Source organism: Piliocolobus tephrosceles, chromosome 8, assembly GCF_002776525.5.
Source record: "Piliocolobus tephrosceles isolate RC106 chromosome 8, ASM277652v3, whole genome shotgun sequence".
NCBI classification, from domain to species: domain Eukaryota; kingdom Metazoa; phylum Chordata; class Mammalia; order Primates; family Cercopithecidae; genus Piliocolobus; species Piliocolobus tephrosceles.
Window position 1 is genome coordinate 6,798,369 of NC_045441.1, and position 14,574 is coordinate 6,812,942.

General features: G+C 58.7%; 1 protein-coding gene across 3 annotated transcripts; it reads right to left on the reverse strand.

Moving 5' to 3' along the window:
- Positions 1-6: 6 nt before the first annotated feature.
- Positions 7-14,568, reverse strand: TECPR1 (tectonin beta-propeller repeat containing 1). 3 transcript variants are annotated; one of them, XM_026449446.1, is made up of 11 exons: positions 13,743-14,568; positions 13,524-13,624; positions 11,240-11,341; positions 8,492-8,637; positions 5,235-5,725; positions 4,641-4,786; positions 3,604-3,759; positions 3,173-3,322; positions 2,915-3,075; positions 1,174-1,301; positions 7-246 (listed from the first exon to the last, which is right to left on the reverse strand). In XM_026449446.1, exons 1-11 carry the CDS (start codon positions 13,948-13,950, stop codon positions 140-142), a joined length of 1,896 nt encoding a protein of 631 aa, XP_026305231.1. In that variant the 5' UTR covers positions 13,951-14,568; the 3' UTR covers positions 7-139. The 3 variants fall into 3 exon arrangements, 2 of the variants coding, with proteins under 2 accessions (XP_026305231.1, XP_026305232.1); XM_026449447.1 differs by having other exon boundaries at positions 2,915-3,072; positions 13,743-14,131; XR_003307275.2 differs by lacking the exon at positions 2,915-3,075.
- Between the last annotated feature and the right edge of the window lie 6 nt (positions 14,569-14,574).

Here is a 14,574-nt window from a genome sequence, read left to right on the forward strand (position 1 = left end):
GATAAGATCCGGTTAGTTCCCTGCTAGGGACCTGATGCCAGGCTCTACTGGACTCCACGCTACGGTGGATGCCACTGTCCTGGTTTTGCCAGGACTAAGGCCTGTGCCAGGCAGCATCCTGGCTGGGCACCTGTGCCACTTACCTGCTGGTGTAGCCTGTCACAGGGTTCCAGCGCTGGTTCTCATAGATGTGAACACACTTCACGTCTGACTGCGTGTAGATGTTACTGGTGCTGCTGGCCAGGCCTGCGGGGAGAGGTGGCTGCTGGGACCAAGGCCACATGGGCTCTGCTTGGGACTCTGGCGTTCCGTCTGAAGCACAGATTCCCGGAGAGGCCGGGAGGGCGGGCTGGAGCCAGGTCAGCGGAGAGGGGCAAACAGTCGTGTTGAGCTTATCTTACGGGGCCGGCCTGGCTTGGGTTTCTCGCCTCCGGGCCTGTGATTATTCTGGGACTGCACAACCTTGACGAGCACAGCCCACTGTGCATCAAACCTCCCATCCACACCCTTGCAGCACCTCTTCCCACCTTGCCCTCCTACTTAGCACCAGGGAGGCCTGAGGCCCACCCAGCTCACTGTGTTACCGAGGGCACCTGGGACCGTCAACGTAACGTCCGTGAGCCCCGGCTCCCTCACTTGTGACATGAAGACAGAGGCCATTCTTGCCTCACACGCAGGGAAGCTGGAAAGCCTGCTCAGATACGCGTTCCTGACGTGTCAGGAGACCACAGTTCTCTGGGCTTAGCTGTTCCCCCGTGGGGCGTGTGGACTGTGGCCTGGAACGCCCCGTTTCAGTGTCCGTTTCTGCCTTCGTTTTCCAGTAGGAACAGAGGGACCCTGGCCTAGAATTTGGGGGTCCACAGAAGTTCAGCGAGTGCCTACCCTGAAGGAAAAGCCCACCTAACGCCCTGAAATTGAGGGGCCGGACACGCTGGGGGGCCTTGGCCGCTGCCTCTCTGGAACCTTCGAGGCCCTCAGCTCGGGGCGGGGGGTACTGGCAGGGACCATCCTGGGTGGAGGCTGGCAGTGGTGAAGGTCACCTGTCAGCCAGCTGTTAGCCAACTGTGAACACTGGGACAGTAGCCCTGGCCTTGGGCAGGGAACCCAGACGGGGACTAGAGGAAAGAACGCCCAGAAAGGCTCCGGGCGGGGGAGCCCACGGGCTGCCCTCACCTTGGAAGCAGCCACCTCCATAGCCACCTGTGTACACCCAGGCCGTGTGGTCATAGCCGATGCCCCACACCACGCCCTGGCTGTTGGCCTCCACCATCCGCAGGTGGCCTCCCATCTGCCGCCAGAACCTGGAAGGATGGGAGAGGGCAGGAGGAAACCCCTCAGGCCCCACCTTTCAACCCTGCCTGGCTGCCATCTTGTTCCATGGCCTCCCGTGGTTCTGGGATTTTTCCCAGCCCTCCTCGGTCTCCAAGCACAGACCGTCCACCCTGCCTGACCTCCATGTTCATATTAATCAACACTAAAGAGATTCAGCCCACGAGAGGTGCAGGGTCTTGGCACTGTGGCTGTGTGGGTCAGACCCCTCCACGGGCTGGGAGTCTTCTGGAACCCACCCACCTCATCCCCACGGTGACACGGAGGGGGTGAGGCCAGCGGCGTGTTTCACAGGGCCCCTTGGGGTCTGGGACCTGGGGGAACGGGCTGGCCACGGCGGCAGGTGCAGCCAGGCTTGAATGTCACACAGCAGAGCCAGACGTGACGTCTAATCCTCTGCATGAGTGACAGCACAGCCCTTGGGCTTCCAGGGTGTCGGCAGGAGGCGACGCCACCACCGCATGGCCTCCTGGACGGGCAGAGTGCAGGCTGCAGCTGGTGCAGGTCAGCCTCCTGTGGCCGAGGCCCTGTCACTGTCACTGTCACCAGAGGTGGTCTGAATCCTGACAGGATATTGCTGTCCTCTCCTGCAGCCAGGGCTTCTGGCTCACTACGTCCCCAGCCCCAGTGCCCACAGGTCATGAAGCCCAGGACCTCGTCGGCTTGGGGAGACCCCCTGGGGCAGCCTCTCTGTCCCACAGGAGACAGATGCATAGCCCACATGTCCGCAGCTGGGTCCTCCTCCTCAGGACTCAGCTCAGACTCCCCCAGGGAAACTCGTTGCCCCTTTGTGGCTTTTTTTTTTTTTTTTTGGTAGAGATGAGTCTGGCTATGTTGCCCAGGCTGGTCTTGAACTTCTGACATCAAGTGATCCTCCTACCTCAGCCTCCCCAAGTGATGAGACTGCAGGTGTGAGCCAACCTGCCTAGCCCCGCCTTGCGGCTGTCAATGTCCCCAACAGAACAATGCCTCCTAGGCTTGTGCGTCCAGCCCTGCCCTCACCCCGCTCCAGCCTGGCTACCCTGGGTCCCCCGGGTCCCATCTCCACCGGCACTTCCCAGTGCCAAACATCAAATCCTCTCTCCGCCCACTCCCGCTGGACTTCAAACACCACCAACTCTGCCTTGACTATGCCCCCAAACTCTCCTCCCCCAGCGGTTCTCTCCTCTCTGCCCCCAGGCCCCGGGCGGCCCCTGCAGCAGGGCCTCAGCTGGAGCTGGAGGTGGCCGAGCACCGGGTCTGTACCCTGGGCAGGTGTAGAGACATGGCTGCTTTGCCAGGGCCTGGAAGCCCCCTGGGGTGGAGAACTGCACCCCTCACCCACACTCCACATTCCTCCCGAAGCGCAGAGGCTCCTGGGCGGCACTGACCCACCCTGGGCCCGGTGGGGCTTCTGGTTCCCCCTCCTGGGGTCTTTGGACAGGCCCAGGGGACTTGGGGGCCTGGGAACCAGTGGCTGTGCTTCTGGCTGGTCAGCGAGAAGCTTGGCCCTGCGTGGACTCCAGTCTTCTGGACCCCCCTACTGTAACCATGAGCTCTGGGTGAGGCCAGGCCCCAGGCCCCACCCGGAGTGCAGCCCACTCACATCTGGTCGCAGGGCAGGGGGTGCTCGTGGGCCTCCAGGTCGGGGCTGGGCTCGCTCACGAAGATGTCCCCCTTGCAGGTGATGGACCAGATGGCCTGCGGGGACGGGCGGCCCTGCACCTTCCGGCTCTCGCAGCAGGACAGGCTGAGCAGGGCGAGCTGCTGTGGTACAACGCTGGTCACTGCCGAGCAGGCCAGGCCAGGCCGCCCCACCGTGGCTGTCCCTTCCCCCAGCCCAAGGGGACCATTGCCCACTCACCCAGTCATTCATGTCCTGCTCGGTGGCGGCGGCCAGACGCACCGGCCACCTCTGCCGTGTCCGCTCGGGGGTGTACAGGGCAAAGGAGTGCTTGGTCTCATTCAGCACTGGGACCAGCGCCACCACCTCGTTCAGGAATATGTGGGTGTACTGTTCACAGAGCAGGCGCCCGGCAGGGCTGTCACCCAGGGCAGGAGGCCTCTGGAGGGCGACCCTCACTGTGCTTCACCCTGGGACCCTGCCCTCGGACACCCTCTCTCCTGGCACCCCTGGCCCTGCCCCTTCCCCTGGGTACCCCCAGCTCTGCCCCCTCCCTTGGTACTTCATTTCTTTACCCCCTCCCCTGGGCACCCCCATTTCTGTACCCCTCCCCTGACACCCCAGCCCTGTGTCCCCTCCCTGGCTCCATCTTCCGTGGGACCTGCGGGCACCTTCTTCTCCTCGTGGACCACGTAGTAGATGAAGAGGATGCTGTCCCGGGCGCCGTCGTGCCCCGTGAACTGCTCCAGGGCCACGCGCACGTCCACCCACTTGTGGGGCTTCCAGTCACACCACCACTGCAGCGTCCCGGTCTTCACCCACACCGACTGCGCAGGCCGGGGCAGGGGACACCGTCACAGGCAGGCCCGGGGTGCAAGGGGAGGAGAGCGGGGCCGGGGGTGCCCAGAGGAGGAGGCAGGGCTGGGGTAGGGCCCACCTGGCACTCCAAGCTCTCAGCCCAGCTCCCCCCAGGCTAATGACAACGGTGACGCTGCTGGACACCCGACAGCAGGTTGAAAGCCAGGGCTGTTCTGTACAACTTCCTCTCTCTCAAACAGCCGGGCAGTGGGCACTACCAGCCCGCCTTCTGCATGGGGAAACAGGCTCGGGAGGTTCTGTGCCTGGCCTGGTGTCACACAGTGAGCCAGCGGCGAGCTAGAACCCAAACCACAGCCTGCTTGTGTCCAGCGGCCCTTGGAATGAGGAGGGTCACACGCTCTGTGTGACTTCCCTGTCACCCCCACACTTGACTATGAGCCTCTGAGGGCCTGGCTCTGCCACAGGACAGCGGGGCAGAAGCAGGGTCGGTCCAGGGGTGGGGTCTCTGGCCGCCCTCCGTGCTAACTCCTTGCAATCACACACTGCACCCCTGGGCGCCCGGAGGTCCCCCCAGCAGGGAGAGGATGCCGTGGTTCCCCTCCCTGGCCAACCTCCCATCCCCACCCACCTCCCTCTGAGGTTGCTGTCATCTCTGGGTCCCCAGGGCCTCCAATGAGCCTGGAACACAGCGGGGCCCGAACCAAAGTCTTCGGGATGGACGAAGGAACCCTGAGCTCCTTTCTCTATGCCTACATCTGCGTGGGAGACGGATGGACAGCGGCATGGAGGCATCCATCTGTTTCTCTCAGAGCTGGTACACAGCAGGCGCTCAATGAATGATTGTTGGAAAAAAAAAAAAAAAAGCGTGCGTGGCCACCGGGGTGCCCACCTGCTCCACAGCCTGCTCGTAGTGTCTGAAGTTCTCCAGCTCCCGCTTGGTCCTTTCTGTGAGCTGCTGGAAGATCTGCTTCCTCCAGGCGGCGGTCTGGGCCGGCGTGATGGACAGGGACAGTGTCTGCACCGAGGGAGACAGGCCTGTGGGGCAGGCAGAGCTTCAGGGCCGGGGCACCGTCCTGCCCGCAGCTGGGCAGGAAGCCACGGCGCTCCCCTCCACCAAATCAGCCCTTTCTAGGTCAAAAGCTACGCTCTCTGTTAAGCCTCCTTCCACCCTTCGCCCTGACGGACAAGTTGCTCTCCCCCAGTAATTCAGCCTGGAAAGCGGCCACCACTGCTAGCCCAGGGGATGGGCTGCAGACAGGGGAAGAGGTATTGGCCACTGTGCTTCCAGGTCCTGACAGCCTCAGGCTGGCCTCTGGAGGCCACAGAGGAGCCCAACGTCTGGCTCAGGGCTGCTGAGCACAGTGAGGCATCCAGGGAGGACAGCAGGCCTGCCTGAGCCCCCCAACCCCGGCCTCCTCCCACACCCCACACCCCCAGGGCACCTGGCCATGTGGTTGCCCCCAGGCCCTGCAGGAACCCTTACCCGCTTGGACAGTGAACCACCTGGGCATGGCACATGCCTCCACCACGCAGCCGCCTCCCGATACCCAGGCCCACAGCGGGTGGTCATCCACCCCGTACGGCTCCTCCAAGCCCAGCGGGAGGAGCCCCAGCGAGGAGAGGCTGGTGGTCTCGGGGAAGCCAGCGGCCGAGTGGCTGGGCACTTTCTTGGGCTCCTTGAGGTCAATATTGGTCCAGGGCAGCTCGGCTGGGGTGAGGGCGGGGCCGGGGTGTGTGTCAGGTCCGGCCTCCCCGCTGCCCTCGGCTGGGCAGGTATCCTCCACGGTATCTTCTGCAGTCCTGCCAGCCCCTGGGCCCGAGGCTGAGCTCCCCGTGGGATTCTTGGAATCGTCTAGAGGCTCTGCAGGGAGAGGCTGGCCAGGCCCCGGTCTCTCGACTTCTGAGGAGGCATCGGTGTCGCTGGGGGCAGATTCGCCACTGCCCCTCACCTCGTCACCGAAGAAGCAGCCGGCACTAGGGACAAATCAGGGCAGACCTGTCACTCCCTTGCAGGGGAACAGGTGCTACCAGGCAGGCCAGGTTCCAGCGTGCTCCACCATCACTGCCTGTGGAAACGGGCAAGTCAGAACCTCTCTGAACTGTCTCTTTCTCTGTGCAAGATATACGTCAGCACCTGCTTCCAGAAAGCTGACACCTGCACCACCCTGCAGACCAATCACATCAATATACCTGAGGATGAAGATCTGGAATTAGTATTTCTTTCTTTTTTTTTTTTTTTGAGACGGAGTCTCGCTCTGTTGCCCAGGCTGGAGTTCAGTGGCCGGATCTCGGCTCACTGCAAGCTCCGCCTTCCAGGTTCACGCCATTCTCCTGTCTCAGCCTCCCGAGTAGCTGGGACTACAGACGCCCGCCTCGTCGCCCGGCTAGTTTTTTGTATTTTTTAGTAGAGACGGGGTTTCACCGTGTTAGCCAGGATGGTCTCGATCTCCTGACCTCGTGATCTGCCCGTCTCGGCCTCCCAAAGTGCTGGGATTACAGGCTTGAGCCCCCGCGCCCGGCTCTCTTTTTTTTTTTTTTTTTTAGATGGAGTCTCACTGTCACCCAGGCTGTGGTGCGGTGGTGCAAACTTGGCTCACTGCAACCTCCGCCTCCCAGGTTCAAGAGATTCTCCTACCTCTGCCTCCTGAGTAGCTGACAGATTACAGGCGCCCACCACCACGCCTGGCTGATTTTTGTATTTTTAGTAGAGATGGGGTTTCACCATGTTGGCCAGGCTGGTCTTGAACTCCTGACCTCAAGTGATCCGCTGACCTCAAGTGATCCACTGGCCTCAGTCTCCCAAAGTATTGGGATTACAGGCTTCAGCCACCGTGCCTGATCATAAACCTTTTTTCTTTATAAAAGACCCAGCCTTGGCCGGGCGTGGTGGCTCAAGCCTGTAATCCCAGCACTTTGGGAGGCCGAGACAGGTGGATCACGAGGTCAGGAGATCGAGACCATCCTGGCTAACACAGTGAAACCCCGTCTCTACTAAAAAATACAAAAAACCAGCCGGGCGAGGTGGCGGGCGCCTGTACTCCCAGCTACTCGGGAGGCTGAGGCAGGAGAATGGCGTGAACCCAGGAGGCGGAGCTTGCAGTGAGCCGAGATCTGGCCACTGCACTCCAGCCTGGGGGACAGAGCAAGACTCTGTCTCAAAAAAAAAAAAAAAAAAAAAAAAAGATTTACCAGCTGGGGCCAGGCGTGGTGGCTCATACCCAGCACTTCCGGAGGCTGAGGCGGGCCGATCACAAGGTTAGGAGATCGAGCTCATCCTGGCTAACACGGTGAAACCCCATCTCTATTAAAAATACAAAAAATTAGCTGGGCGTGGTGGCGGGCGCCTGTAGTCCCAGTTACTCGGGGAGGCTGAGGCAGGAGAATGGTGTGAACCCGGGAGGCGGAGCCTGCAATGAGCTGAGATCGCGCCACGGCACTCCAGCCTGGGCAACAGAGCGAGACTCCGTCTCAAAACAAAACAAAAAACAAACAAACAAAAAAAAGAACTACCAGCTGGCCGGGTGTGGTGGCTCACGCCTGTAATCCTAGCACTTTGGGAGACAGAGGTAGGAGGGTCACTTGAGGTCAGGAGTTCAAGACCAGCCTGGCCAACATGGTGAAACTCCATCTTTACTAAAAATACAAGAATTAGCCAGGTGTGGTGGTGAACACCTGTAATCCCAGCTACTTGGGAGGCTGAGGTGGGAGGATCACTTGGGCCCAGGAGTTTGAGGCTGCAGTGAGCCATGATCACACCACTGCACTCTAGCCTGGATGACACAGTGAGACTGTCTCAAAACAAAACAAAAAGCCACCTACCATCTGAGCAGACTAAACCCTCAGGTGACACACGAGCAAACGCCTGCCCTGGCCATCCTCCCTGACCCTCTGGGCTGACAGCACAGCAGGGTGGCGACCACCAGGCTCAGGGCACAGAGGCGTGTGGACCAGGGACTGGGGAGGGTCACAGCTACAGGTGGGAACGTGGACGGCTGCAGAGCCCGGGCCCTGAGCGCCATCTCCATCCACGCCCGTGATGTGAACATTGCCACTGCAGAGCTGAGCTGTCCCCAGCTCATCCACGGAGTCGCCTGCCTGTGCTCTCACGGCCGGTGGGCAGAGCTGGGGCTTGTCCACGCTCTTTAGACCCACGGACCCCCAGGTGCGACCCCAGAACTGCAGCAGCATCACCCAGGGGCTGGTGAGAAATACTAAGTCTCCAACAGAAACTCGGGGTGAGACCCGGAGATCAAAGTCTGAACAAACCCTCCAGGCAACCCAGGTGCCTGGGTCTGAGACCACCACTGCAGGCTAGGCAGAGCCCCTCTGTCCCATCCTTGTTTCCCCTGGACAGAGGGGTCTTTACTTCTATTGCAGAGAACTGTTTCTGCCCCAGATCTTCAGCCTTTGGACCCAATGGGGCAACCCACGTCAGGGTCGAGCCTAACCTCCATCACGATGGCCCAGCCTTACCCTGCTCCCAGCGCCACCACCAGCAACCCGGAGTGTGTGCAACACCCCCAGCGGCCACCCTGGGCTGCCCCAGGACCCCCTCTCTGTGGGACCGAGGCAGGAGGGCTTCGGCTCTTGTGGCTCTTGTGAGTGAAGACCCATTTTCTCCTGCCTGGGACAAGTCCCGGGACCCAGTGGGGCAGGTGGCAGACTCTTCTGGACGTGACCACCTAGGCTCAGACAGCCCGTCCCAGCCTGGCTCCTGCACAGCCTGCCGTCCCTGGTCACCTGAGGAGACTAGACGAGCTGCCGGAGTGTGACCGGTCACACTCTCGGGCCGCGATGATGGCCTTCCAGGTCTTCCCGCTGAGCTCGCTGGGGGTGACGCCCTGCCGGAAGTACACAGCTCGGTCCTCACAGCCAATGCCCCACACCTGGAAGAGAGAGGCTCTGTTCTGAGGAAGCGGGGCGCAGGCCCGGGGGCTCCTCTCGCTTCCTGGGGTTGCAGAATGCGGGCAGGGTCCTCCATATGCAGGTGTGTGTGGGCTGGGAAGGTCCATGGTGGGGCTGTGTGGTGGGCACAGAAGTCAAATGCTGGAAGGGGGCTCAGGAGAAGCTGCGACCTGGTCCCATCTCCCTGTCCTCAGGCAGAGCCGGGGTTTCAAGGTGACTAGGTCCAGGCAAAGTGGCGGGGCTCGGGGACGCTCTATTAGGAAGTGAGTTTCACCTGCCTCCCTGTCCTGCGTGTGCCCTCTGGTGGGAAGCAGATGCCCCCGTGAACTCAGAAGTGGTCCTGGTTTTGTTGTTTTTGTTTTTGTTGTTGAGACAGAGTCTTGCTCTGTTGCCCAGGCTGGAGTGCAATGGCGCAACCTCGGCTCACTGAAACCTCTGCCTCCAGGGCTCAAGTGATTCTCCTGCCTCAGCCTCCCAAGTAGCTGGGATTACAGGCTCCCATCACCACACCCAGCTAAGGTTTTTTTGTTTGTTTGTTTTAGATGGAGTCTTGCTCTGTCACCAGGCTGGAGTGCAGTGGCGTGATTCAGCTCACTGCAACCTCCGCCTCCCAGATTCAACCGATTCTCCTGCCTCAGCCTCCAGAGTAGCTGGGACTACAGTCACGTGCTACCACGCCCAGCTAATTTTTGTATTTTTAGTAGAGAGGAGGTTTCACCATGTTGGTCAGGCTGGTCTCAAACTCCTGACCTCAGGTGATCCACCCACTTCGGCCTCCCAAAGTGTTGGGATTACGGCAGTGAGACACCGCGCCCGGAATGTTTTTGGTTTTTTTTAGAGACATGATCTCACTCTGTCACCCAGGCTGGAGTGCAGTGGTACAATCGTGGCTCATTGCAGCCTCGACCCCCTGGGCACAAGCAATCCTCCTGCCTTGGCCTACTGAGTAGTTGGGACTACAGGTGCACACCACCACACTTGGCTAACTTTTTAATTTTTGTAGAGATGGGGTCTTACTATATTGCCCAGGTTGGTCTGAAACTCCTAGGCTCAAGTGATCCTCCCACCTCAGCCTCCTAAAGTGCTGGGATTTACGTGTGTGAGCCACCACACCTGGCCGTGGCTTTTTAAGATGCAAAGTAACCACTCTAATTCTGACCTCACTTTCCATGGAGAAGGTCTCTGGGTAGGCATCCTACCCTCTGCCTTTGGGTAAGAAGTAAGGTTTGCTAAAGGGCTCAGGTGGCCTGGCTAGGTAGGCATCTCTGTCCCTTAGCCCTGGCAGGCTCAGCTCAGGCTCAGCTGAGTCATCTTGGACTCAGCACCCCTGTGCACTAGCAGGTGCCTGTCACCCCCCAGCCTCTGGGTGCTGTGCCACCAGGGTGGGTGGGAGGAGGGCATGGCAGCAGAGGGAAGCCTGGCACCTCAGAAACAACTTCTTGCTCAGTGTAATGGAGTGGGGGGCTCTCCTTGACAGGAAGGGGCTGAACCCTTTGAGTGTTTTTTTTTCTTTTTTTTGGAGACAGAGTCTCGCTCTGTTGCTCAGGCTGCAGTGCAGTGGAGCAATCTTGGCTCACTGCAACCTCCGCCTCCTGAGTTCAAGCGATTCTCCTGCCTCAGCCTCCCGAGTAGCTGGGACTGCAGGTATGTGCCAGCATACTGGCTAATTTTTGTATTCTTAGTAGAGATGGGGTTTCACCATGTTGGTTAGGCTGGTCTTGAACTCCTGACCTCAGATGATCCACCTGCCTCGGCCTCCCAAAGTTCTGAGATTACAGGCGTGAGCCATGGTGCCCAGCCCACTCTTTGAGTCTTAAAAGTCCCCAATCCTCATTATCTCTGAGAAGGCCACACTGTGAAACTGTGCAGGTGATTCTTAAGAGAGGCTGCACTGACTGGGCGCGGTGGCTCATCCCTGTAATCCCAGCACTTTGGGAGGCCGAGGCAGGCAGATCACTTGAGGTCAGGAGTTTGAGACCTGCCTGGCCAGCATGGTGAAACCCTGTCTCTACAAAAAAATACAACAATTAGACAGATGTGGTGGTGCGCACCTGTAATCTCAGGTACTCGTGAGGCTGAGGCAGGAGAATCACTTGAACCCGTGAGGCGGAGATTGCAGTGAGCCGTCATGGTGCCACTGCACTCCAGCCTGGGTGATAGAGCAAGATTCTGTCTCAAAACAAAAAAAAAAAAAAAAAAAAAGGAGAGAAGCTCCGTCCTCGGAGTCCATGTTAGGGGTCAGCTTCATCCTTTACTTGGTGACCATCGCACCTGATTTCACCTCAACATTTCTCAAGGAAACCTTCTAGTCTCCAGGAACCCCTTCCTGCCACCTGTCAGGCCAGATCTGTGCTCATGACTCTGAGGCCTTAGGAAACTGACCCGAGTGAGGGCCCCGGGACCCTGGCAGAACCAGCCCCTGGGAATCCTCGTGGGCTGAGAGCGTGCAGAGGTGCCAGGACCCCCGCTGTACCGCCATCATGAGCTCCTACAGTGGGAAGGGGCCACCGGGCTATTTTGTGGCATGAGGAGCCTCCATCCTGAGACCCCTGCTGTTCAGGAGCTGCGGACCCCCGTGCACACCTGGTCGTTCATTCCCACGTTCACCATCAGCATCTCACCAACCATCTCAATCCAGCTGGTGCCGCAGGGATTGTGAGAGTTGACGCCTCTTCGGAACCACACCTGGGGGAGTCAGAAATAAATGTGCTTTCCTGGAGGGCCAGGGAGACACACGTTCCTTCGTTTGAGCCTCAGGGAGAACAAGTGAATAATATGATCCTTTGGTCATGTCACAAATGAGCAGTCGCACATCATTTAGGAAGGAAGCCCCCATCCACGATCCACATCCCTCTTCCCACATCCCGGCCGCATCTCCTGCGCCTGGCACTGTCCCATGAGGGCCGAGGGTCCCCTGGCCTCAGCCACACGTGTCCTGGCAGCTGCCTGCCCATTCTCCAGCCTAATGCTTGGAAAAGGCTGCTTTATTTGAATTGAGTTGGTCCTTGTGAAAGACAACGGCCTTAATAATGTTATTTAGGAAAACTAGTTTTTAAAAAGCTCATTCTTAGAAAACATGAGACCCCTATCTTGGGTCTATTCTTAGTACTTCAAGAAATACTTAAACTTAAAGCGAAGTATTTTCATGTCAACATGTAAAAATACACACACTCCCACTAGATTTTCCCAGACTACCTGTGGCTCTGCGATTCAGCCGCTGGTCGTGCTCCATCCACCCTGCCGCCCGGCATTCCATCCGGGCTGTTCTGATACATTCTCCACGGTGGCCTGTGAGGCCCCGTTAGTCTCAGACCTACTGGAGACCTTGTGCTATTAGAATTCCTGAGATGCTGCCGGGCACGGTGGCCCACGGCTGTAATCCCAGCACTTTGGGAGGCCGAGGCGGGTGGATCACCTGAGGTCAGGAGTCTGAGACCAGCCTGAACACATGGTGAAATCCTGCCTCTACCAAAATATACTACAAATCCTATTCGGGTGTGGTGGTGCACGCTTGGAATCCCAGCTACTTGGGAGGCCATGGCAGGAGAATCATTTGAATCCGGGAGGTGGAGGTTACAGTGAGCTGAGATTGTGCCACGGCACCCCAGCCTGGGCAACAGAATGAGACTCTGTCTCAAATTAAAAAATAAAAAAAAAGAAATCCAATTTTGCCCATTTAATCCAAAGAAAGTGGCACATTGCTATATGAGGGATTTGGAAGTTGTGCTCCCTGGGAAGTGGGGTGACCAGGACCCAATGTGGGGGACAGTCTGGTCTGTATTTTTGTGGGCTGGGAGTGGCCTCAGACTCCGGAAACTTCAGCACTGGAGATACAGATGCAGACGTGTGGGCCGTCCATCCCCTGGGCCAGGGAAACCCCCTTGACAAGCAGTTAGAAAACCCCGTGAGTGGTCGGAAATTGGCTGGTTTTACTGGACTTGCCGCTGATAAGATGCAGAAGACAAGCACTGACTAGAGGAAGGGGAGGCGCTCGGTTAACCGAGGGCTTCAGGAAATTTGCTTCTGATTCTTCGAAATGTTGCAGCCTATTAGGTGACACTCTCAGTTGCTGCATTTGGGTACCAGGGTGTGGGTGGAGGAGGATTTTATGGCACCAAACGTCCTGGAGATTGGCAACGATTTCAGCAACAAACTGCATGGTGCTCGGCTGGTGCCAGATTTATTCTAATGGGTTTTTCTCTTTTGAGATGGAGTTTCTCTCTTGTTGCCCAGGCTGGAGTGCTGTAGTGCAATCTCGGCTCACTGCAACCACCTCCCAGGTTCAAGCATTTCTCCTGCCTCCCAACTAGCTGGGATTACAGGTGCCCGCCACCATGCCCGGCTAATTTTCTGTATTTTTAGTCGAGACATGGTTTTGCCATGTTGGCCAGGCTGGTCTCGAACTCCTGACCTCAGGCGATCTGCCCACCTTGGCCTTCCAAAGTGCTGGGATTACAGGCATAAGCCACTGCACCCGGCCCGGGTTTTTCTTTTTTTTTTTTTAATTTGAGACAGGGTCTGGCTCTCTCGCCCAGGCTGGAGTACAGTGGCGTGATCTCAGCTCACCGCAGTCTCCAACCCCTGGGTTCAAGTGATCCCCCAACCTCAGCCTCCCTTGTCGCTGGGACCACAGGCGTGCACCCACCACATCTGGCTAATTTTTAAATTTGTATTATTTTTTGAAGAGATGAGGTCTTGCTATGTTGCGCAGGCTGGTCTCAAATTTGTGGGCTCAAGTGATCCTCTGGCCTTGGCCTCCCAAGGTGCTGGGATTACAGGCATGAACCACCATGCCCTGCTGTTTAGGCCACACTTGCAAGAAGAGAAAACAGCCTTTAAGGAACTCGGTGCAGCATCCCCGTCTTACCTTCTGGTCCTTGGTGACAGCCCAGACCACGCTGACTCCCACCGAGACGTGCATGACCCCGTTTTCAGATCCAGGAGGCTCCACAACGGACCAGGAACTTCCTACCGGGCCCCCAGGAAACCCCCAGTGGTCCCCATCAGCCTGGACAGCTGGGGAGCAAGTGACCCTCACCCTTCTCCCCCGTACAGGGTGTGCGGGCGGGAGGGCCGGGCTGCCCACCTTTGGGATTGCTCCTGTTGATTCCTTCCCGGACCAGGGCCTGCCCCTCCCAGAGTGTGGCCCACAGGAGGTCGTGGGGCCCACAGCTGATCTGGACCACCTCCCCGGGGGTGTCCAGCAGGGACCAGGAGGACCCTTCGGGGTTGGAGTGGCTGACGTCCTCTCTGTACCACACCTGGGAGGCAAGACAGGGACATGGCACCTGCATCAACTCATTCCCACCAGCCAAGCACGGGGGTCTCGGCGTGGTGGGGGGTGGGACCCATGTCCCCTGACCGTCCAAATCTCACTCCCTACCCCAGCCAAAAAATGCAAACCCTAGATTCTGGCGGTCCTGGGGGATACACTTGTTCCATTCATCTGCTGGGGGTGACGCCCCCAACCCCGCCCACTCATGGACACCCACCCACCCCGGCCAGTCCATGTGTCCCACGCCCCCCCTTGTGGCGATGTGCTCTCACGACACTCAGCTCTAGGGGAGGCCGAGGTCCCGATGGATAAATGGGAAAACCTCCAACTCCCATTCATAAAACTGTCTAAGATGTCAGTTCTTTCTTCCTTCACTGAATGGTTAAGACTGGGAGCAACGTGCTCAGAGATCCGAACTGTTTGGCTCATTTTACCTGGGGGAGACTGCATGTCACTTCGTGATCCAGAAAGGGCAAGTGACCCTCCCCATCGGGCTGTCTTCAGACTGGGGACCCCAGCCTCCCAATCCTGCCACCATCCCCCTACAGCGGGCCCTGCAGCACCAGGCCTGGGAGCCTCCCTTCTGCAAGCAGGTGGCTTCAGGGCCCCTCTGTCTCCCCAGCGTCTACAGAAGCCCAGGTCC